The 26086-nt window shown below is 37.2% G+C and overlaps 1 protein-coding gene across 1 annotated transcript in view; it reads right to left on the bottom strand.

Moving 5' to 3' along the window:
* Positions 1-26086, bottom strand: part of NRXN1 (neurexin 1) — a 1152893-nt gene that overhangs the window by 688788 nt on the left and 438019 nt on the right. The window contains exons 6-8 of the mRNA XM_007470152.1: positions 15245-15546; positions 13116-13160; positions 11943-12104 (exon numbers count right to left, since the gene is read on the bottom strand). Coding sequence (XP_007470214.1) covers positions 11943-12104; positions 13116-13160; positions 15245-15546 — 509 coding nt within the window. The remainder of the gene's footprint in view (positions 1-11942; positions 12105-13115; positions 13161-15244; positions 15547-26086) is intronic.

Genomic DNA, 26086 nt, shown 5'->3' with positions numbered 1-26086 from the left:
CCCGCGTCTCCTGCATCGGCAGGCGGACTCTCAAGCACTGCGCCACCAGGGAAGCCCCAGACAAAGTTATCTTTTTATAAGCATCACATAAGCACACACTTCACACTCTTCCTGGGATTAATGGTTTTCCCATTTACGTCACTTAAAGGCATCTCTGTTCACTTAATCACCAAGAAAATTTCAGGCTGAGCGGCTTCAGTTTAGAGAGGTGTCATACTTCTTAGCTGCCTCTAGGGGGCTCTTATTAAAATTCACGTTGCAGAAGGAGCATTTCCCTAAATGGTTCCTTAATGCCTCAAACCCCCAACTGTCTAATTTATATCCAAGGAAGAGTTTACTTCCTTTAGGGCATAACCCATTATGTTACAAAGTTGTTAAAATGTAAATAAATACACAGAAATCTGTTTAAGTTAGCAAATTGTGGTAAGGTAAAATAATCCTGAATAAACCATGGCCTGAAAAAATGTGAAGAGTATATATGGGAAATTCAGCATAAGAATATTACCCTGCAAAAATAATAATTAACCCAAGTAAACCTGCACACAGTGATTTTCAGCACTTTTGCAAGTGAACAAATTTTGCTATGAAAGCAGTACTCAAAATCAAATAGAGGTTAGGAGACCTAGTTTAAAATTGTTATTAAAACACACAGGCATTTTACTTTAATGGTCATGGGCTTAGTTCCAACTCTTTTGTTAGCAAAAGCTTATTGCTTGGATAGTAAATACAACTCATCGCCAGACTGTATTTGCCTCTAAATTTAGACTGTTGGGGGACTGGCTCAGGGTGGATCCTGGTGATTTATCTGCCCTCAGTGTAATTGGATGCAAAGATCCTGATGTCCATCTTCCAAAAAAGGCTGAGCCCACGCAGGGGCTGGGGGAGAACTGAGCCCGGGAGGGTTTCCCCAGGGTCTTGGCACTTTGAGATGCTGCGGCTCTGGCTGTAAGCCTCAGGGTCACTACTGAGCTACTAAATTATACACTGTTTCATATTTTAATATGTCTAAAATGCAGATCTTAGTTGCAACTGAGGTGCATTCTAGCCTAGGTTAATTGGCAGTGTTTAATGCCAATCATAACGTTATTGTACATCTTACAGTCAATGATGTCAACAAAACATGGTGGCTGAGGTGCTCTAGCTCAGTGATTTTCAAACTCTAATTTGCATATGAAACCCCCCGGGGATCTTATTAAAATATAAATTCTGATTTAGTAGATCTGGGGAGGAGCATGAGGTTTTTCATCTAACAAGCTCCCAGGTGATATTGATGCTGCTGCTTCACAGGCCACGCCTTGAATAGTAAATCCCTAAACGGGCTAAGAATTGCTTCCCTTTAAACTACCTAAAACCTACAGCTTTAAGTCGCATGCCACTGTTTACAAATTGTTCTATATAAACACCATGTAATTTTATATAAATGTGTTGATTAATCCATGATAAATCAGATAATTATTAAATAATAGCAAAAGGTAATGTTAATGAAGGATTGATTTCAATCGTTGGTGATCATACCTTTCAGTCTGGAGACATAGAAGAAAATGTTAACAAAAAGGTCAATTTACTCTTTCAAACAAGCATTGAAGTCTTACATGTGAGACTCTGCCTTGTCTATAGGTGGTGAGTGCATGGAAGGAATACAATGACTGAGTTTGAAAAATAATGTTATGTGAAATCTGATGATGATGATAAAATCCTTAAAAAGTCAAAACAAAAAACTATTTGCATTTGAACCATAAAAATTAAGTGACTATTCCCAGTTATTAAAAAGATATCAGTGTTTTTTCTAAATATGCCGAGTTTCTCAGTCGTCTTTACCAATTTTTGATACATTGGAAGGTGTCTATTATAACTCAGGTGAACAAAAGAGGAATGCACACTGGCTAGAGTCAATAAACAGAGGTTTTCTTCTGGATTCTTCTACATATGAGTGATGTGGCCTTGATGATGTTATAAATAACTTGTGGCCTCCAAGTCAATTCAATTTCCTCACAAAGCTGTTAGGACAGTTAAATGAAATAACTTTTAAAATGAGATAATATGTGCAAAATCTCACAGACTTGTCTGCAACCTGGACAGCCCTCATACTTCACAGGGTCCAGTGCAAAATAAAAATGAAGGGCTCCTTGTTCAAAAGTTATGAAGAATTTCAAGATGGCAAGAGGAAGATATTAAACCAAGAGCAGGGTCCTTCTGCGTGTGAGGGCCCTGTGTGACTACATAGGTTACATGTCTGTGAAATATATAAGTCACATTCCTATCTGCAATGTATTTGTAGTTAACACACACCATTTATTGAAATATTACAGTATAATAGGTACTATGCTGAGTGCTTCAATTACATAGTTTCACTTAATCCTTTAGAGTGAAGGAAAAACGAAGCAAAAAACATTAAATTACTTTTCTCAGGTCACACAACTACTAAGTCTATGCAGCCAGGATTTGAACCCAGGCCTGTTTGATTCTAAAGCAATCTGTCTTAACTAATGCAATGGAATACCAATCTATAACTGGTTACTGTCATCACATTTGATTCAAATTTAGAAACTTAAGTTCAGAAAAATATATATGTTTGATGGACAATTCATTTATCATGACCTGGATTAGATAACCTATGTCAACCTAATTATCATATCCTGGTACTTCACATAGTAGATAGTCATATCATACATGTGGAACTAAACTGAACACTCAGAGTCACCAATTTCTCTGTGTGCAGAATATTTACTCAACAAAGATAAAAATCTCATTTTCCTATTATTTAAAATCACATGCTTCTGAATGATAACAGAATTATTTTCATTTTAAAGTAATTAATTTGTTTTAAATGTGTTTCAACAGTGATAATTCTCCTGAAACAAAGGCCAATTATGGTGTACAGGAATAATTTTCTTCCAAACACAGCACTTGATCCAAAGAACTAAGACGAGAGTATATCGTCTCATAATAGAAATTAACATGAAGACCAAAATATTCACTTTGTTTTGGATAGATATCAGATTTTTAAAATAGGGCTCAAACTCAGTAAAGTACAAGCTTGCATTTCTAAGGAGCTTTTCTTCTTCTTTGTAATGTGTTTTCGAATCCTTCATATCATTTCATCTTTCCTATTCTTTTCAAATTCTGAGAGCAGAACTTTAATCCCATGTAATATCATGCCCATTATAGAGCTGAGCGAAGAGAGACAGAGAGGATAACTCAGATTACTTTGTCACCTTCTCTTTGAAAGTATTATAGATTTCCTCTGGCAGAATTAATGACAGCTTCTGCTGTATTTTTAGAGCAATTTTCAATACCTCATTTAAAGAACCTGTATTTTAATTTTCTGTTTCTTTGTCAGGCTCTCCTTCCAGATTCCTAGGTGTGTTATTTATCTGTGCATCCCCAGTGTGTAGTACAGAGTCTAGCACATAGTAGGTATTGATGAATGTTGACTCATTGAATGCACACATGCCTAAGTGAATGGAACAATTTAAACAGGGTACTGTAGTGGGTGCTGAAATTAAGAGGAAATGTTAAGTCTTAGACATTATTCATTACTGCTTTCTGCTGGGCTAGAAAATGTCATATTCTATAATATGCATCAATTCCTTAAAATGTCATTGAAACCGCTACCAAACCATGTTATGCTAGCTTGATATCTGAAAGCACTACAATGCATTATGTCAACTGCTGATATAGTTCCAGGGTATGGGGCATCTGCCGAATATGATGGGAAATAAAAATCTGTGGGTCCCCTAGAAGGGAGGTTGCTATGTTCAAAAAGCTGAATTCCAGACAAGAACTCACCAGATACTCTGGAGACTAAAGACCTCAGTTCCACTTCCTTGGGGACCTGAGCAGATGGGACTTCATGAACCCAATCTCGAAGAGGAGTGCCTATGGCAAAATGCCTGGTTTCTGCCCTAATTGCTTATTTCCCTTGTCCCCAAGGCTACAAGGCACAGAAGGAAATTTACCCTTAGCAATCTATGAAGCCAATACTTTGTAGAAATCTAGAAAGTACTTCCAAATGTTTTTTTGTGTATCCCTGTTCATATGGTCGGCTACAGAGTACAGAAATTTATGACAAGCATTATTATCTTTTTTACACCCTTAGAGGAGGAAGGGATACAGACTTACAGAGCAGAGAAGCAGTTCACAGAGGTGACATTCCAGTACCAGTTAGAACAGTAGGAGAAAAATCCCCACTGGAAGCTCACGTGTAACTGGGCATCCACGAAATATTTCCTGCTCTTTCCCCTCCCACTTAGACACCCCCTTCTGCAACATCCTAGTAATCTAGGCTGCATTTTTGTGTTCTCTTTCTCCTCAAGGTTCCTATAAAGTTCATTTCATTTCATTATACCTTAAGAAAAATATTGAGAACAAGGAAATAGAAGCAAGATTATGAGTAAAGGAAGAAACATAGAGTAGCTGTTAAAGGCAAGAGTTCTGTGGTCAGATTAGTTAAGATTCAGATCTTGGCTCTGCTACTTAGTGATTGTTTTCTCCTAGTCAGTTCCCTAACTTCTCCTGTCTTCATGTCATTTGTCAAATAGGGATACTGCTAGTATGTAACTTGTGAGATGCTCAGAGAGTTACTTTTGAACATACAAAGCACTGGAAAAAAATGACAGTGCACCCCTCCAGGCAATTTAATAATAAAAGCAAAACCTAAGATAAAATGCCATTAAGTCCACCACACACATGCAAAAAAATGGTGTTTGTCTTCCATGATTACCTTGCTGCTATGTTTGAAATACTGAATATCTAATTATTTCACAAAGTTTCATTAATTTATTTTTTAGGAGTAAATTGTTATGTTTGCTGTGCTGCTCTGCTGATTGTGCCATAGGTACAATGGGGTAACTCACTGGGTGTTGTAAAAATCACATGAGAAATAAGAAATGCTTAATATGTTATTATTACTATTCTGAAATACACGAACTCTTCTTACCCTTTTATAATAGCTGTGACTTTTAGCATCCCTTTGTATAATGCCTTGTATAATCCTAGCCACAATTAGGTACCACCGAGTTTATATCACTAGAGTATGTTTAGATGAGCTCATTCAGGCAATGCGCTCTAACTAGGAAAAGTACTCAACTTAGGTTATTACTATTATCTCACAGGGGTTCTTGAAAAGACATCCTTAAAGAGGAAAGGGGGATTTCTGACTTAAAAGAAGCTGTGGTCTTCTGTCTTGAAAATGAAAGGAGGCAAGGGTAATTGACCTCTGTTTACATTTTAGTGCCAACAATTTATTAAAGCAGAAGAGTTGAAACACATTTCAGTATTTCCAAGATCTGAAAGACATCAGGCAGGGCTTATAATAAATCAGGTTAATGGTACATAAGAATTTGTCAAATTCTTTGACATTCCCACAAACTCCATCTTGCTTTCTTGTTAAAGTTTTAAAAGCAAACTGCCATCTTCTGTGTTTTTTTTTCTTTCAGGTGGAGAAACTTATTTTCTTTCTAGACTAGAATTTTTGCCCAACACTGTAAGTCAGTTTGCCTCCTCTTCATCTAGGCTAAACAAACTAAGCTCTCTTACAAGTCACTAAACCAAAACCCTACCTCTAGGAAGGCAGCCCAGAGCCAATGTGTGAGTCCTTGTATTACAGGAATTCCTTTGTATTTTTGTACAGTCTATTATTTGGGGGACATTAGTAAAATCTATCTTAAAATGGTTAGTTAACTTGAGGACATTTTGCCAAACATAATTAAGGTAGAATTTATTTTCCTTAGTTATGTAATAATATGGTGAGTAAAAATATGCGGATATGTATGGAAAATGGCTAGGAGGAAGTGAGATGGGAATGCAAACAGCAATTCTCTTTCCAAAAGAATGAATGAGACATGTGGAAAGGTTAACATAAATGCATTGGAAAATGCTACTTATCAATATATAGACTGTGACAATGTAATAAGACAGGAAAGGCAGAAACTATCTACAAGGTATCAGGGACCCCAACAAGGAAGAGTCTGGAGGAAATGAAAACCTGGGAGAAACGTGTTTAATCATGACTTTGGAACCCCCATGAGGACGTTCTCCCAGATAAAGAAGTCCTCCCTCTTCCCAAGTTGCATGATTATCAGTGAGGCTCTCCTTACCCTCCAAAGTTTCCTTGAGGTCAAATTTTTCCAACAGGTCACAAAGCCTTTTATTTAAAAATTGGAAAAATAACTTAAAATGCAAATTCTGCCTTGGATTTTTATTCTTATATGTAAAGAACTCTACTCTGAGTAGTGAGGGAAATAAGAGAGAACAGAAGGACACCTGAGAACCCACATTTGATGAGCTGGTTCTAGCACAGAAGGGGATAAATTGAGAAGCCTTCACAATCTTCTGAAGTTCTCTGTTGTCCACAAGAAGTAAGACAGGAATTAAGAGGTATTTGCGCAAAGAAATATTGCACCTTTTTCCTGGTGCTGATACTGGTACATTGTGTGAATTACAGCGATGCCACTGCAAATGGCAGAGAGGACCATGCTGATTACACGCAGGTATCAACTATTTTTTCACAGTGGGTGAAAATGTTTACATAAGAGGATATTTTCTGAACCTCATCCACTTCATAGCTTCTTCCAGATTTTTAGTGCTAAAAGTTTCTCAATGTAATTAAAGCCTGCGCTCATCTAATTAGGTTGATGAAATTTTCAGTAGGGATTTAATTCCCCCTAGCATTTCACTTATTTATTTATTTTTCTAGAATCCTTCCTTAGGCTCATCCCAAGCAACTTTTAGTGGTAGCATTCTAAATTTCCTCACACAGGCAGTGTCTCTATTTGCACAACTGACTGTAAAACTCCAGCAAGTACACATGGCTACAAACAAACTTCCAAAAAAGCATTCTAGGTTGTTTTATCCAGTACAGTCCTTTCCTCACCCTTCAGTTTCATTTCCCTACTAACAAACTATGTTGAATAATGTTCACTCTGCAGGAGGGAAATAGGTGTTTCAAAGCATTCTGGAGGCACAAAGAGGCTAAGAAATGCATAATAGCCCAAGGAGATTCTGAGGCAAGATTAATGAGGAAGCAGCATGACCCTTCCTTGTAAGTCATTAACTGCGGAAGCCCTGATGGTCAAAATATTGGGATAGAAGCACGTATTAGTGAGTTTGCCACCTATCTTTGAATGTTAAAAAACAAACAAAAACCTTTCATGAGAACCTTAGGAATCATCTGTAATACTTTTAGAGTAAAAAAAAAAAAAAAAAATGCTTTCCAAGTTGTTTAAGGTGAATGGGCAGGGCAGTAGGTGTCCTCAAATAGACTCCAAACATCTCCCTTAGACGCCATGATTTAACTTTCTACAGCATCTTCTAATTCCCTCTCCTGTTGTAGCAATCACTCAAAAAACTGCTTGCTGGAAAAATTAAATTTGATTTTAAGTGATCTTCTTAAGCAACATATATTTCAGGTTTTATTTAGTGGTATAAAAAATGCAAAGAATATAAACAAAGATTTAGTACTGCTTTTGTAAAAGATTAGTACTGCTTTTGTAAAAATCAAATTTAAAAGGCATATTTTCAGGGCTTCCCTGGTGGCGCAGTGGTTGGGAGTCCGCCTGCCGATGCAGGGGACACGGGTTCGTGCCCCGGTCCGGGAAGATCCCACATGCCGCGGAACGGCTGGGTCCGTGGGCCATGGCCATTGAGCCTGCTGGTCCGGAGCCTGTGCTCCACAACGGGAGAGGTCACAACGGGAGAGGCCGCAACGGTGAGAGGCCGGAGTACCGCAAAAGAAAACAAACGAACAAACAAAACAGAAAAACACATATTTTCAAAGATCTATTATCCTCTAGGAATTTCATAGATGTGGGCTGTATATAATGGTAATTTATTATTTACAATTTTTCCTGTAACTTTTCTCAAATTTATACCCTTGAAAGTCATTTTCAATAACCTCAAACATTTCTCCAAAGTCTTTTTGATTTATTTATGATGAAAATATAAATACTTTTTATTTTTTTTTATTTTTTATTTTTATTTTTATTTTTATTTTTATTTTTTTATTTTTTTTAACATCTTTATTGGGGTATAATTGCTTTACAATGGTGTGTTAGTTTCTGCTTTATAACAGAGTGAGTCAGTTATACATATATATATGTTCCCATATCTCTTCCCTCTTTGTCTCCCTCCCTCCCACCCTCCCTATCCCACCCCTCCAGACAGCCACAAATACTTTAAATACTTTTTAAAAAACTACTTTGATCCCCTTATTATAAATTCTTGGCCATTCAAAGCTCCCTCTCGGTTTGAACGAAGTAATATATGAAGTTCAGGTTAAGTTTTGCCAAATTCTGTTGAAATAATTTTACTTTATTTTGAAATTTGTTAATCACTAAAAAAAAAATTTCTTAATGAGGGTTGGTTGCTCTCCATGCAAGCCAAGTCTTATTTCAAATAAGCATTATCAAATGCCATGTAGGGAGAGCCCTAACCGCTAATTGCTTCTAATAAACACTAGATTATGGGTTGTTTCATTATGTGGAGTATTTTTTTTTTTTTTACTTTAATCTTTAAAGAATGAAGATGTGAATTAGTGAGAGTGGTAGGCCATCTCTAGTTTTGTATCTTGAGTGCCACTGTTTATAATGAAACAGAGCCCGTCATTCAAGTATTATATTTTATCTGACAATATTCTGTGTTTTTATCCTGCTACCCCTTCATTGCTCTTCGGTGGGACAGATAACCTCTAGGTCTGTTTTCCCATTTCCAAAATAAGGAGGTTGGACTTGAAGAATGACTTCCAGGATTCTTCCCATTTTAACACTCCAAAATTTCTTCTATGACTTCAGACACAGTGTTATGAGCATCTCCCCCAGGACTGGTTATCCTAAAGGGGATCACATACTAGACTGAAAATAAAAATGTTATGAGCCATAGATGAAATCATAATTAAGATTTTATATAACATGCCTGAGGGCAGAAAGCCTGAGCTAAGAGTTAAGGAAGGCTCACATGGGCTTAAGAGGATGTGGTGAGAATGAACATGGGTATGTTTCTCTCTTTTCAGCAACTCTCCAGAGCTCACCTATCTGAAATAAGGTGATCTGATTCAAAATCTATGATACTTTGTCCCAATTTCATTTCAGTAGTAGGAAGAGCAGGGCATTCTAAATAGATAGTAACTCAGACTTGGATGGAAACTATGAACCTTCCAAAACCTCTCCAAGTAAAGTGTCTTTTGATTTACAGGCTGATTGTGCCCATATCCTTCCACTCTAGTGTGTCAGGAGGAAATAAAGTGTAAGAGATTATACATCAGTAAAACACTGGCAAGACTTGCTCCAGACACATATACCCCAGGCTGTGGAAGAGAGAGCTGTAGGAAGTGCCCTATTGGTAAGATGAGTGATATCTATCCAAAACCTACAGAGACAGTAACTTGAGTGAATCCTCATTGCTTGGACTCAGTAGTTGCCAATTAAATGGAAAATCACCTGACTTGGTTTTTATGGTTGAAAGACCAATTAAAAAGATAAGTATAAAATACATAAGCAACAAGGATATAGCACAGGGAATTATAGCCATTATTTTGTAATAACCAATAATGGGGTATAATCTGCAAAAATACTGAATCACTATGCTGTACTTAAAACTAATATAAAAGTGTAAGTCAACTAGAGGCTAATTTTAAAAAAAGAGATGAGTTCTAAAGTGTCTCAACTTCTCATTAACACTTAAATATTAAAGATATTCATCTGAAGTACAGTTCAATCTGAAACTGTAAATTTGGATTAAGGCAAATCCACTGAAGATTCACACACATGGAAAGTTGCCTCACCCAACCTGAACTCAGAAGACAGTGAGGCTCAGCTCAACTTGGGTGATCACTGCAGAAACTCTCATGTTTTTACAGGACACCCAAAAGGGCTCTTTAGCTAGATTCCAGATTCTGCTCGAGATCCTTGGATTCCCTTTCCTTTTTCCAGTCCACAGCAAGATTGACTTTCTGTAGATAAAGCAGGGCCTAGGGGCTGACCGTAGGTTGATCTGTTCATAGTGAAAGTGAGGAAATGGTGTGGATGACGGGGGGCTGTGATTCTGCCTCCACCCCAATTCCTATCACCAGAAAGGGTTTCAGGCATCATATTGTGAAATCTAACTATGTTTTCACCATGCTTCTCCCCAACCTGAAACATGTCCTCTATCCCTGGCTCCTAATTATCCTTCAAGACGCTCACATCCTGACTCTTCTGTGTATCTTCCTTGTCTACTAGATCCCCACTCATTCACTCTCTTTTGTACTCAAATGCGCATAACTGTACCACACAGAAATGTCTAGTATACATTTCTAAAAGTTGTTTCTGTTTGTAACAGAATTGAGGGTTTACACAATCTTGTAACAAACATTCTGTTAGGACACTGTGTATTACGGTGTCTAAGAGCACACAAGTCTCTGAATTCAGACTGCCATGATCATGCTCTAGCCTTGCAGACTTGTTAGCCGTGAGACCTTGCTCGAGAAACTTACCTCTCCAAACCTGTTTCCTTGTCTGAAAAATGCAGATAATTACTTCACATATTGTGGAGATTCCTGCAAAGCTCTTAGTATTGCATTAGGCACAAAATAAGAGCTCAGAAAATGCCTACTGTTATAACAATGATCATAATTATTAGGATTTTATAATGCCCACAGAGCTTAGCACCGTCCTGGGTCATGTTATGTATCTGTAAAAAGTAAAAGTTATTCTCTGGGAGGCAATCAATCCCTTCCACCACAAAGCATAGTTAGATTCAGCCTTTCAGAACTGCATCTCCTTGTATTTGTTAAAACTATAGCATTTTCGAATCCTTCTTAGGACTCTTTCACATACATTCACATACCGGGCAATGCAACATCCAGTATACTTACATAAATGGAAAACAGGTAAGGATAATTCAAGCATGGATTATTTTTCACTGATGCTTACTTGAATCGAGTTTATATGATTATAATATTTTCTTTAAAATAAACCAAATCCAAAAAAGAAGGGATATATGTGTATGTATAACTGATTCATTTTGCTGTATGGCAGAAACTGACACAACATTGTAAAGCAGCTATGCTCCAATAAATAAATAAATAAACAAACCAAAGTACATCACTGCTTTACCAACACCACCTATGGCTAATCATTAATAAATTCAAAGTTATTAAATTTTATATTTTAGAGGTCTGTACCATTAAACTACAGCCATATAATGCAAGAGGAACTTCTGGTTCTAGCAGCCCAGAGAAACTGGGTTGTGCCTGAATGAAAACAGGCAGCTGTTATGGAAAAGTATTCATACAAGTTGAAATCCAAAGATCTTCCTGATCTTCTTCCCATACCCCAACAAGTTCCGATCCTATCAAAAGTTACAACCAACAATGCCAGCTGGGAATGAGGGATGAAATTCTTGGTATCTTTTAGCCTGATAGCTTCACTCAGGTAAATATCAAGTGAGCTCACTGGATCACAAATGAAACATCGTTACTTCCTTCAGAACATATTTAAAATCTAGGAACAAAATTATTTCATCACAGAGATTCATCTTGTTTCTGTGGCATTTGGTCTCTCATAGCCTATTTTTTTTCTTCTTCTTTCCTGTAATGGTCAAATAAGTCACTGCTGTATATATAACACCTAAGGCATTTAAGTAGAAATGAGCAAGGTGTTTGGCTTAACTCTAGAACCAATATTTCTTTGTGTTTGACTTTCTTTTATAGCTAATATACAACTGCCCCTGCAAATCTTAATTGTGAATTACTTACAGACTGTAAAGAAGAGGAACTTAATTCCTTGATAATGTTCTATGAGTTGCCCCCATCCCCCCAATCCTATATAAACAACAGTGGAATATTGAATTTAAGGTTGTGCCCTCTGACACCACAAACTCTGGGTCTTCAGCAAAGGTGCTTTCAGTCTGGATCTGAAATGATGAGGTCATGAATTAGGAATGATTCTGGTGACGGTGATATTTACCTCTTTGAGACAGCCCATAAAGTTGTTACTGACTGGTGACCCGGGAAGGTCTGCTGTGCTGGGACTGCCTCCAACATAGAAAAAGTCATCAGACCCCAGCATGGTATAATCTTCTTGCGTGTAGCCCGTTGTGGTAAGAATCCCATCCACTGATATTGTCACCTAGATAACAAAGCACAGGGAAAGGACACGCTATACTCAGACCTAGATACTGTAATCCTGGGATATGCCTGTTTTGTGTTTTGTTTTGTTTTAGTTTTTCATTTTGCGTTTTGGTTTTTTTTTTTTTTTCTCTTTGTTTGGTTTTTATTTTTAGACCTATGGCGGAACCCATTTTCATGTCTGTTAGAGGTTTATTCTCCGATTCTATGCAACTAGCCCTGAGAGATCTAAACTAGTTAGAGAGTTAACTGATTATTGAACAAGTGTCAGCATCATCCCTACGGCAACTCAAAAGTTATTTAGCAGACACAAAAATGGTGTTAGTAAAATGCTTCCTAGGTTAGTTTTGCTGGTAGTACATATTAGCAAAGTTTAGTCGTCTGTTATTAACTAATCACAACGTGCACCTTGTTAACAGAAAAGGCGCAAGCTCTTTCCAGCAACGTCACTGTTTGCACTACTGAGCAGCAGCTGTCCAGCATGCAAGTGCCTACGTCCATGCCAAAGGCGAGGGGAAACAAAACAAACAGTGGAAGCAGCACACGCTGATGTGCACATGCAGGAGGGACAGTACCGTTCAGAAAGGAAAGGAAAGAAAACGGGGAGAACCAAAGGAAAACACAACTGCTCTGTGATGACGGAAAGATGAGTGGGTGTGGCATCTCCAGCATTCCCAAATCAAGGGTGCATGCCATGCGTCATGAATGGTTCGAGACTGGCTGAGCTTGCGGTCACTCGGGCCAGCCACCATTTTGTCTTATCCCGTGTTAACCACAGCTGGATGCAAAACGTTCGAAACGTTAACGATGCCCCTACAGGTGAGTTGGAAAACAGAAGTTGACAGGAACAGGTAAAAAATAAGAAGGTCAACAACAGATGAAAAGAAGGAGGTCAAAGTAAGCAGAAGAGTACCAACCGCAGTTCCTCTTTTGTTAATGATGTCTACAGTTAAAAGAAAGAAAGAAAACACACGGCAAACCCAAAATAAGAAACAATTAGAATGATATCTACCGAACAATGTAGTTTGTTTACCATAGCGTGTCCAATGCCTGAGTGCTTTGTGGAGAAGGGGGGAGAAAGGAAATTAAAAACTGTGAACAGAATAACGATCGTTACTTAAAAAATATGATGGTCTCTACCATGTTAGTACATTTTTTGATTCAGGTAACGGTTAGTAGAATGAAACATTCCATGAATGACATGTTAGTTATTAAGCATGTTAGTAACATAGAAAAAGGGCAAAAAAATTTTACAAGAAAAAAGCAGACTAACAAATAGGCCTCCCACAGAGGTAATATTTTTCCTGCCAGTATTGTTCGTAACTTGCTACGAGACAGAAACAGACATATGGCAATGTTCCTTTGTCTCCCTGAGTACATCTGACAGACATTGAAAAAGTCTAAAAGGGATTCAAAGGCCTAAAGCTCATCAGCTGACCACTGCCGCCTTTTGCCCATAAGTGATCCCTCCCCAACCCTGGCCCACCCCAGTCCCAGCAAATTCATAGGAATCGGTTGGCATTGCCCTACTACTCAATTTTACAGCATACAGGGACTTCTGCTCAACTCCAAAACTTCCTTCGGTCATATTGATGGACTTTAGGGTCACAGTTTACTGCAATGAAACAAAGCAAAGATCCTGACACATAGAATGAGTAGAATGGATTTGTTTTTAATCTGTCCTGCCACACATGCACCCCGGCTGTATAACTGCAGTTTCCTTTGAGCTACCAATTCACAGTTTGGTTTGTAACCTGAGCAAAGGCAAATCTAGAAAGTAGGCTCCTCAAGCCCCACCCTTCCCTCTGTGCTTCTCTCAAATGAGCCTTCGGCCTCTTGGTGCGAATCTGAGAGAATAATAAAAAGGGAAAACCAAAGAGACACACTTATAGGAAATCCGTGGTCTACAGCTACCCCGATGGTGGGCAACTATCCCCCAAGGCAGGTGTGAAGCATGCAGGGCTCCTCCCATGACACTAAGGCCTCTGAAAGGTCTTGGAGGGTCTCAAGAAATCCTTCATTTTTACTTTTCTGCCTCAGCTAGACTAAATCTGCACTCCTAAAATTCCTGTTTGCTTCTCTAGCTTGCATAGTTTAAGCCTTTCAGAAGTGGGAAAGAAAAGGTTAGACAGTTAACAGCTCAGAAAGAGAGGGCTGTTTTAGTAAAGGAAAACCAGAGACAATCCGGTCATTCTGCAACTGTTCAGAAAAACAACAAGTATGTTAAGGATATTAGTTTGAGATCAGCACGTACTGCAGAAAAATTAGTCACTGTCAACACTTAACAGAATGGTACGTTGTAATATGATAAAATTTCAAATAATAATCAAAACTTATCATGTTCAGTATAAAAGGACAATCTATTCCCTTTCATCTGTATATATATACTGTAATAATATGTCTCAGTTAAAAGCATACAGTATATGGGGACCCATAGATTTACTGAAAAATTGATATTTTCCTAACATGCAGACACTTGGAAGAATTTTTTTTAAATACAATCAAATAGAAATGGGCATCTAGAAGATGAACTGGCCTCTCCAGAGACATTTGGGATTTAACGTAAGTGTCTGTGCTAAAAGTAAAAATATCTTCATAAACAGACTCTTCAAGAGATGTGGAAACCCCCAGAGTCATTTTTCCCCCTCAGGGACTCTTCTTGTCCTCATTTCAGAGTTTGGGGTGGGGAGGGAGTAGGGACTGATACATTCCCAAATCACAAACACACTGTTGTTGGATTTTTTTTTTTAAACGACAAAAAAGGAACTGTGATTTAATGACCCCAATGTGCATGCTTCCAAATGATCACCATGAAAACTATAATTTAAAATCAAATAAACAAAAAACTAAAAACACAACAGAATCACACACATCACAGGAAGGGCAGGTCACAGGGATAACCTTGCAGCCCTCTGGGAAACTGTCATATGTCGCTGTGTCAAAATAGCCTTTAGGCCCCTGGAACTTTCTAGATATGCCCCTGCTCAAGTATGGCAGGAAGATTCATCTCAGAAGAAGAAAGAGCTAATTTGTAAGCCACTCTGAGGAGCCCTGTATCATGTTGTTAGGGTTTTCAAGTACCACACACACAGCTGTAGCGAGAAACAAAGCCAGTTACTCTCTTATCCACTGCGCTGTTACCTGACGCAGATTCCTGGTGACTTTCACATCATGCCAGGCATTATCATTAAACTTTCCATTCACGGGCTCCACTAGTGCTTCAAAGGCCCCTGATCCCAAATTAATGACCAGAGAGACAGCTCCATTTTTCAGGGCGAGATTGACATAATCAGCTGATTTCCCAGTGTGAAGCATCAGTCCATTCCTCTGAAGGGTTTTAAAGGACAGAGTTATTTCATCGCTGCTGCTTTGAATGGGGTTTTGAGACAAGTCGTAGCAGAAGTATTCAGATCCCTTGAAGGTGGCAATGTATTCTTCTTTTCCTACAGGAAAACAGATACATACATGCATAAGTAAAGAAACATACTATGTAAATTAGCAAATCTTCACAGAAACAATAACTAATCAGCCCCCAAATTAACTCTTTGTCTAGTAAACATTCATGACAAGAGCCCTGTCAAAGAGAGTTAAATAGTACTGTAGGTGGCAGTATATTTTTAATAAACCTCAGCTCTTGGGCCATCAACTGCAATAGCTAAAGCTGACATTCGTGAAAATTCAATGCATTTCTAAGTATCACTGCAAGAGCTCTGATCAGAGAAAGTAGCTCTGTGATATCTTGAGGGCACAAGTCAGGTACCATAAATACATATTGGATGGTTCTCCTCTGCTGGCAACAATGGATTCCAATGTGTTTACAACATTCTCTCCATCCAACTGAGGCGTTATTTTAATTTTCAGTGAGGCATTTATATTCAAAGATCTTCTCAGTGAAGAGACAAATATTTCCACCACTGAGAAACCATAACACATTATCTGATGAGGGGAAAGCAAAGAAAAAATAATAGAATTTGGTCTGGAAGTAAATAAATTTCCTATAGAGCAAGTGCATTTTTTCTCCCTGGGTGGAGGCGGCAGTGATAGAAGGCTTAATGGCATTAGCTGGATCGTTGGTTCATTCCCTGATCTCACCAAACAGATGGTAGGGCTGGCTTTTATGAGACTGGAAATCCAGGACATCCTCAGGGGAACAGCATGTAAATGAAGTCTCAACATCGTCTATATATCTCAGTTTTTACTACATTTAGGAGTAACAACGTAGATCCCACAAAATGTTAGATCAAACAGAAATGGGGCTATTTGGAAAGAGCAGTCTTTTCCCACTAATTAAACGAGTTTAACCAAAAAAAGAGTAGAAGCCAAAAGCTCCCTCAACTTTCTAGGCAATGATGGCATTGTACCAAGAAAAATGAGACAGTATGGTTTGGACTCAGCTTCTGATAAACTATAAACATAGAATTATAAGTGATACTAGAGAATCTTAACCTGTTTCCCTGGTAATACAGCATCTCTACTATGCCCACTGGAGGGTTCATATACTAACAGGGGTCTCACTCTTATCCTGGCAATAGGATTTTACCTCAGGAATATTGTCATTCAATAATCTAATAACTCATGTCTTTGCATCAGAGCTCAAATCACGGTCTCAGCTCATCAAGGCCCAATGACCTGACTCTCTGGATACAGAAAGTACCATAAGCAGCTACAGGTAAGCAAGGCATGGCACTGAGTAAGATAGTGAGCACCTAAGAACTTTCACGAGAGAGTGAATCCTTGAGGGAGAGTCACTGTCTACTAGTAAACTATTAGTGAAGACTAATGGTCAGGCTCAACCCACCACATTCTGAGGCAGAGTCACCAAGCACAGCCCAATCCATACTAGAGGGTCCCTTCCATTCAAACACTCAAAATATTGGCTGAAATCCCCCCAAGTGTTAAGCCCAGTGCTAGTCTTTAGGGATAACAGAGTGACCAAGACTGACCTAATCCTTGTCTCTGAAAGTCTTACAGTTTAGGTGTTTGTTTCCCTGGTCAGTTCAACATGGCAAGTGCCTTGATATTGGGAGCCAGCACAACTAAATATTTCTGATATACTAGGAAAAAAAAAAATCAGGCTAAACTATGAATTTAGATCCTAGCTGGCCAATTGTTAACTGCACTGGGGGCAATTATGCATCTTTTAAAATCTCAGTTTCTAAAAATGGTTAGTGATACCAGTCTTTCAGGATATAATGAGATAATGCTGTACAGGCATCTGGCAAAGTTGGTGGGCACTAGAAATGGTAGATGTCTTCCCCCTTGCCTGCCTAATGTAATAAATGTGATAAGTGATCTAAAACAAATAGCATATGTCATACTTCACTGTGAAATCTAGAACACTCTCTTTAAGATCAGAAACAGAACACAGATGCCCACTATCAACATACTGTGCCTAAAGTCCTAGATAATGTAGGACGACAAGAGAAACACATAAGCATTATCAAGAGTATAAGTGAAAAAACCCACATCATATTAGCAAATATAATTGTATACACTGAAAATTATCTTAAAAAAAAACTGTTGGGTTGAAGATATTTCAGAAAGATCGTAGGGTTATACGTACCAGGGAAAATCAATATTTTAAACATACAAACAGATCTATAGAGTCAATGAAATTCCAGTAAAAATCTCAATGATTTTTTAAAAATGAATACGAAAAGCTGATTCTACAAGTTCTACGACAAAAACAAGAAGCCCAAAATAGCCAAGATACACCAGAGAAAGAAGATTAAGGAACTTTCCTGTAAAGATTAACAATTATTAGAAAATTATGATAATAAAGATAATGCATTAGGATAGACAAAAGGGGGAGAATAAAGATAATAATCAAACTAAAAATATTCTTAAGCATATATGAAAATGATTTATATCAAGTCAGACATTGCAAATAAGTGAGCAAAGTATAGATTAGTCAATAAATGGTGCTGGGACAACTGGTTATCTACATGAATAAAGTGAAACTGGATCTTTACATCATTTTGTTTACAAAAAATGAATTCTCCATGGACTAAGGATATAAATTAGTAAGGTAAGTCTGTAAAACTTTTGTAAGACAAGAAATTACAATACTGAAGTATGGAAGGATTTATTAAATAGCCACAAAAATCACTAATAAAATATTGATAAATTCAACTGCATTAAAATTAAGAACACCTGGTTCATCAATAATACCATAAAGAGAGTAAGAATCTAAATTAGGTTGGTAGAAAATATTTTCATACCATATTAATCTACAAAGGACTACAATACAGGATTTGCAAAGCATTCTGATAACTCGATTTGAAAAACAAGATGAACAATGGGGAAAATGGGCAAAATAAATGTATAGTAATTTCATAGAAAAACAGGTATATGCTGTATGAATAAATAAAAAGATGCTCAATTCTATGAGTCTTCAGGGAAAGGCAAAAATCAAATTATACTCAGAAACTATTTCATAGCCATGAAATTGACAAAAAATGATATGAAAAGATAGAAAAACTCCAGGCTTTGTAAAAGCTATGGAAAAATAGTAATTCTTATCCAATGCTAATGAGAGTGCTGATGAGCTGAAAATCGACCAACGGCAATAAGCACTATTTGGCCTTATGCTAGCCCGTGGGAACGTCACATATTATAAAGGTGTCAGTCTTTAGAAAATTGTTACCATAGTCAATAAAAATACAATTTCCAATTCCCTTCAATTCATTTCTCTCTTCTCACTGTTCTGATCATTTGATGATAGGGAGTCAAGTGAATTCTGGTTCATATCTGTATACATACATCAGATATACTGAGATTCACTTATCTGAAGAGGATATTTGCAAACTTTTCATCCCCAAGGAATACTCAGAACAGGTCTCTGAGCCAAAGGGAGTTTTAGAGACCCTCTTCTAGCCCAAGCTTTTAATTTACATTGTTAAGAAAATGATGCCCATGGAGTTTAAATGACTGTCAAATTTGGAAAGTGCACCAACCACAGAAGCAGGATTAGAATTCAGCCTCTGACTACCCTTAAATACTAAATAACAGAGTTTGGGGGCTTGAAGAGGTTTGATCTAGTTAAAAGGCTGTAGCATTTTATCTAAGTGATTTCACATCATTCAAAATATGATTTATTCAAAATAAATCTTGACAAAGGATTTATCTGCCAGATAATGTGGCAGAGCCAAAGGAAAAAAATAGTAAATAGAGTTTGCAGTTCACTAGATGGAAAGCTGTGAAGTCATATGAGAATTGATGACATTTCACGCCACCATATTCCTATTACTTAAAAATGAAAATGTATCACTCCTTTTATATTGTTTAGTATCAAATTTAGATGATTTAGATTTGCATTAAATGCAACCACATAGTTTTGGAAAAAATCACGCTGTATAATATACCATTACCTCAAAAGACCATAAATGAGACATGAATCTAAGCACGGAAAATCTTTTTGCTATGTTCTTTTTCAAGAAAGAATATGTGTACTATGTGAGAATAAATAAGTCATTCTATTTTCTTCAAGAGGACTATAATTCCTCCAATTATTTGTTACCATACGGTCTTTGTCACTGTTTTGTGCTACGTCATATGCAAATACCAAGCAGCATAGTGAAGAGTTATTTATGCTTTCCTGTTGAACACCTAAAGAATGGGTCTATGTCCACTTTAAAATGTAAGTCCCAAATATCTTGTGCATTTCTAGAATGTTCTAAAACAATAAACATCAAAAAGAAATTAGATTCACAGCAACATATATATCAACAAATTCTTATATCCAGAATACATAAAGAACTTACACAAATCAATCAGGAAAAAAAACAAAACAAAAAAGAACTAGCCAAACCAACAGGAACAGACACTTTTATCCATGATAAAAGGATATCCATATGGAAAGATGTTCTTATTAGTATTCAGAGAAATGCAAACTAAACCACAATAAAATATCAATACATTCCACTACAATGAATAAAATGAAAAAGACAAAATGTACAGAGTGTGTTTAGTGAGGATGTGGAACAACTAGAACTCTCATGTATTGCTGGTGAGAACTGCTTTTTGAAATTAGCAATATCTTTTAAAGCTAAACACCTGCCTACCTTATGACCCAGTAACCCCCACTTATAAGGATACATCCAACAAAATGGACAAAAAGATCATCAGAATAACATACTAGAATGTTTACAGCAGCACTCTGCATAATAACCTCAAACTGAACAGCACTGAAATGCCAATCAATAGTAGAATGGATAAGTAAATTGGGGTATAGTTACACAGTGAAATATTAGACAACAATGAGAATATATAATCTACAACTACATGCAAAAATATGGATAAAACTCAGAATAATAACATTGAGTAAAAAAAATTCCACACATAAAAGACAACATACTTATGATTCCATTTATATAAAAATATTTTAAACAAGCAAAAACTAATCTCTACTGTTGTAAGTCAAGGTAATGGCTACCGTTGGTAGATATGAAGCAGGGACTAGTTAGGAGGACTTTTTGGGTGCTAGCAATGTTCTGTTCTGGATCTGGTGTTGGTTATGGGTGTGATCAGAGTGCAAAAAATCATATAGCTGTACACTTATGATACGTGCACTTCTTAGTATTTATACTATATTTCAAAAAATAATTTAAATACTAGTTTAAATAATCTGTATGATTGAGAACAAAACAAGTTCACCTGATAAAGTCTTTTCTTCCTGATTCATAGGGTGATATGAGCAAGACATTACACCCATTAATGTTACTTTTATTAGTAAAAATGAAAATAATAGCAACAGTAATAATGCCAGTTATGTAGCATTTAAAAACTTTTCAATGCATATTAATATCCCTTAATACCATTTACTCTCCAGAGCAACCTCATACGATTTAGAAAAAGTATAGAAGCTGCAATGGATATAATTATAATTATTTGAAAGACCATATCCAAACGTGCTGATTAATGGATCATTGTCAAGATAAAGGGAGTCTCTTATTCATCATAGAAATGCTATGATAGAATTAGAGAAACAATTAAAAAATAAACTGCTCAAAAGCTTGGAGCATTTTTCTAATATTCTGTATTGATTTGCTTTCTGTTGCAATACAATTGGAGGAAGAGATCTAATAGAGTGCCACTGGAATTAGTCCTATTCAATTTTCAGCCCTCTAATAATTTAGATGAAAATACACAGTTCTTGCTCATCTAATTTTCTGAAGGAAATTTCAATGAAAAAATCCAAACTGTACAAATTCTTGTTATGCTGACTGGATAAGCTGATTCTGACAAAGTTAAGTTTAATGGGAATAAACCTGAGTTCTATTCTCAGGTCTAAAACTACTCAACTGAACAAGTAAGAGTATATAGGAAACAAGACACATCAGATAAAACAAACAAAGTCAAATCTTTAGAGGATTTAGAACATGAATCAACAGTGTGATAGAGACATTCAAAAAAGCCCAGGTATGCACGGGTTACATTCATGAAAGTTCTTAGAGGAGGGATGGGACGGTCTTGTGCTTTAGTGCTAGGCAGCTCATGCCCGTTATCACACTCCTATTTAGACAAGCTGTAGTACGTTTGAATATATGCTAAGATGATAAAAGGCTTCTAGATTATATAAGGTAGTGTTAAAAACCCTCTAAAGAAAAAAATTAGGCTATACATGACAGTATCTTGAAACATCAGGAAGGATGTCCCCTAGAAGAGTAATTCCATTTTGTATGGAAACAGGGGTATAAGTAGAATCAAAGTATGAAAAGTATGGGAAAACATATTCTCAATATAATGAAGACTTTCTAAGAGAGGTATCCATAGGTGGAACATTCAGTTTGACAGAAAACAAATTACTCATCAAAAAAAGAACTTAAACATAACTGAAATAATTGCATATGGCAGAAGGTATTCAATCTTTGGATGGAAGAATGAAAAAACAGATCCTTTTCAACAGCAAGAATTACTGACTTCTACTTTAGAGAGAGGAATGTTAAACAAAGAAAGGTTAAATGGCTCCCCAAGTTCACACAGAAATTGATTCTCAGGATAATGCCCCTTCCCATTGCCTATGCTTGGGGTAAAGTCTCATTAATTTGACATTTTCAGCTTCACTGAACTTCTTTACTAAGTGAAGGATCTGCAAGGGAATGGCCCTAGTTCCTAAGGACAATGATGTCTATGGGCAGAGAGGAGTCCCACTATTCTCACTTACATGAAGAATGTCAGGCCATTTTCCTAAGCCAAGAACCTGACCTACATTATTGTTCTTGATTATCTTGCATTTCATATACACAATCCCAAATCACACAGGTTTATAAGGTTTTACTATATCTTAAAATATATTCTAAGATTGTGTTCAACACAAACCAGAAACTGAAATCAACATGTGAAAAAAAAACAAGTGATCAAAAACCTACGTTTGAGTAAGAGACTTGTTTCATTTGTTTTACTGCTCTACAAGTCAAATACACAAGAATATTGTGCCGAAAATGTCCTTGACTAAACAAAAGTACACACTAGAAGTTTACATTATTAAATTAAATAACATGACTGGCTTTCTCTGACTATAAAGGTAAAGCAAGTTTAAAAAAACAGAAAAAGAAAGTCTGCCTATTGAAAATCACATCAGGTTAAATTCTCAGTCCCTCAGTGTAACAGAAAACAGCATAGTTTTATTTGCCAAAACCCTTTGTGATTTAGAAGTTAAAACAATCAGTTGATCACTATAAGGAAAAACAGCATTATTTTAAAAGAGAGTAGTTCACTCCTTCCTTGGATTTTCTACCTGATGCAATGCTGTAAATCATTCCAAAATTCCCAAATGTGATTCAACCTACAGAAATTCTGAGGCTAACTTCTATTGTTTGCAGCAAGAAATCAAGCTTCATAAAATATTCATTCTTCAAGGTTTTATTTCACTTTAGACACACCTCAAGGCAACCAGTCCAGAAATAAGTTGCCAAGAATCCATCAGATAACCCCCAAAATAGGCACACTCTTAATGACGATATACGTGAGGTCATTAAATATGAAAGGTAAAGAAGACTTAGATATTATTTGGCACAGTGCTCTAATTTATTAGATGAAGAGAGTGAGGCCTCAACAGATAAAACTGTCGTCACATAACAAATTGGAGTAGAATCAAAATATGTATAACTCTTGCCCTCTTTTTTCCAACCTCATGTTCTTCCTTATTTCCTATATATTGCCATGAAATGAGCCTCTAATTCATTACCAAAAACTAAATGCAGCTTAAACTTGAACATATTAAAAAAAAAAAAAATAGGACATAGCCCAACACTCTATGGCAATTTTCCAATCCTACTGTGCAACTGATTTGCATTTGTTTCAATAACTGCAGGTGCTGGGAACCAAACAGGCCACTCCATGCCTAACTGGGCTGATGACCATTCAGTTCTGCATAGATGATATGACATACAGGGAAAGTCATAAACAAACATTCACCAGGTGTGCAATATCGCAATTTCTGGGCCTGCCTCCAGCTCGTCTCCCACAGCTGAATCTATGACAACTAGACTCTAGCATCTTTTAACCTGGAGGATACCAGTGACACAATCAAAGTAAAAACATAGTTTGGTGAATTTAGGCTTTGCAAAGAATCTCTATATGAACTTATGATTCCTTTGGGGTCAATTAATGATTACCTAATAAATAAATTATATGTATGTATATATAGCAAATATACTATTATATATATAATTATAGGAAGACAATGATATTTATAGCAGATTTATAGATATCCTGTATTTATAAACAATCCTCATTTATACTAAGATCAGTATAAACTAAGAACACTTGGATTTTAGATTACCATGCTTTGCACTAGGGGAAGAGAAGGGATGCTGGAAACCCATGGCATGGTCTTTGAACTTAAGGCAAAGAATATTGAATCCAAAAGTCACACATGTAAAGCACCTAGCAGTCCTCAAACTGGAATTGAGAGGGAGATTAATAATTCATTCAGGCATCATCTTGGTCAAACTTTTCTATTTTATTCCATGTACATATAAGTCCATGCCACTCTCTCACTTCGTTCCAGCTTTCCATTCCCCCTCCCTGTGTCCTCTAGTCCATTCTCTACGTGTGCCTTTTATTCCATGTACAATGGGAAGCCACTGGAGTAATGAAGCTGGAGAGTGACAAGTTCTGATTTACATTTTTAAAAGTTAAGTCTGGTTTCTGTGTGGAGTTTGGATTCTGGATATGCATGAAAGTGCTAGCAATGAGACTAACAGTTATAAAGTTATAGACCATAGGAATGAGGGCTATAGAGTCATATACACCTGGCCCTTCCATTTTATCGGGATGGAGTCAATGACAGGAAGACAACAGGACAGTGGCCATGCTTATAGTCTCTTTCTGTTCGTTGTACCTGCTTCTTTGGTTCACCCTCACTGACCTCTGATGCCTTCCAAATGGTAGATTCCTAAGTGCTCTGTAGGGCCTCCCCACTGCATTTTCCAAACATAATTTAAGGGGTGGGGTGGTGGAGATAGAGAGATTCATCTGGCTCAATCTGCTTCATCCTCTGGTTCCAACACACTGCATCTGGCTACTGTGATCCCCTGGCCCAGCAGCCCAGCAAGTGGCCTTCTTGTGAGTGATACTGGCCAGACGGCTCAAGCCCCAGACTAAAGTGGAGTGTCTGCATGACCCATAGAATCTTAGGCATCCTGGCTATACCAGACGTTGAGAGTACTGGTTATACTCCTTGGTCTCTGTCCACTGTACCAGTCCCCTTCTCTCCTCAGAAAGTCACGAGACAGGTCAGCAAGTTTGATGCAGACACTGTCATGTGTAAGAAATGCAGAATGCAGACATTCCTCTTTTGCAGGCATACACAGGCACTGCACACACTTCTATAGTAGTCTGTTCTCCCGGTTACCTTGGGTAAAGGAAGCACACTTCTCCTTGGACAATACATTTTCACGGGGTCTATGACCTACTGACTCTTCTGCCCCACTCACCCATCTCCAGTGCTTAGGTAGATAAGGAAGGTGGGAGGTAGGGAGGAATCAGGAGGGGTCAAAAGATCAGTTTTGCTGTCTTCCAGTAAGTGCTGAGGAACATAACTGGCCCGTTTCTAGAGATTTTCTTTATAGTGGAGGTTACTTAAATTCTGTGTCAGGGGCCTTTAGTTAACAATTCTAGGAGGAAAATGTATCCTCAGCATGCTGCTGTGAACATAAAGAAATACCTGGCATATGGTGGGCAATCAACTGTTGGTTATTATTATTGTTATTATTAAACTAACTACCATATTTTAAAAAACTGTCCAGCAGTTTTAAAAAATCAGCTTTTTACCTAATCATTTAATAACCAGAATATCATTATGCCCAGCACCCTAATTCTAGGAAATTTTTGGTTAATTCAGGTTCATGGAGTAAGAAAGAGATGGAGGTATTACAAATAGCATAAAGGAAGGAAAAATATGTCTCTTTATTGATGGTTTACCCTTTTGAAGAGGTTTATACCTTGACGACTTGCAAAATGATTTCATGAGGTTTTTGAGTTGTTTTTATTTTTCATTCTCTAAGGGAAAAAAGCATCGCACTAAGGATCAGGAGAGTTGAGTGCTGGTTTCCACTCAGCCACTTTTCAGCTCTCTGCCCTTGGCCACTCCACTTAGGCTCACTGGGCCATATTTTCTTCCCTGGCAAAGTGACATAGCTGGACTAAGTGATCTCCAGTGTTTCTTTCAATTCTAAAATTTTATGGCCCTATAACATTCTTGATTCATTGAGCCACTGTTTCATTGATTCACTCAATAAACATTTACTGAGGCTCAACTCTGTGCCAAACTCTACTGCTTTCCTGCTGTCAAAGTCACACAACATGCTAGAGTTAAAGTGTCTTTAAAGGTTTCTGATGGCTGCTGCTTTTACAAGGAACTTTCCATAGAAACCTCTGTCTCCCTGAGCTTCTAGATCTACTTTTCCTCTTATACTGTAAGGACTTAAAATTTAAGAAAAACAAAGCAACATGGAAGGTGTTCTGTTCACACTCTTT

Source organism: Lipotes vexillifer, unplaced genomic scaffold (assembly GCF_000442215.2).
Source record: "Lipotes vexillifer unplaced genomic scaffold, Lipotes_vexillifer_v1.1 scaffold1411, whole genome shotgun sequence".
In the NCBI taxonomy this organism is placed as follows: Eukaryota; Metazoa; Chordata; class Mammalia; order Artiodactyla; family Lipotidae; genus Lipotes; species Lipotes vexillifer.
Note: the sequence above shows the minus strand (reverse complement) of the source record. Positions and strands in the feature narration are given on the sequence as shown.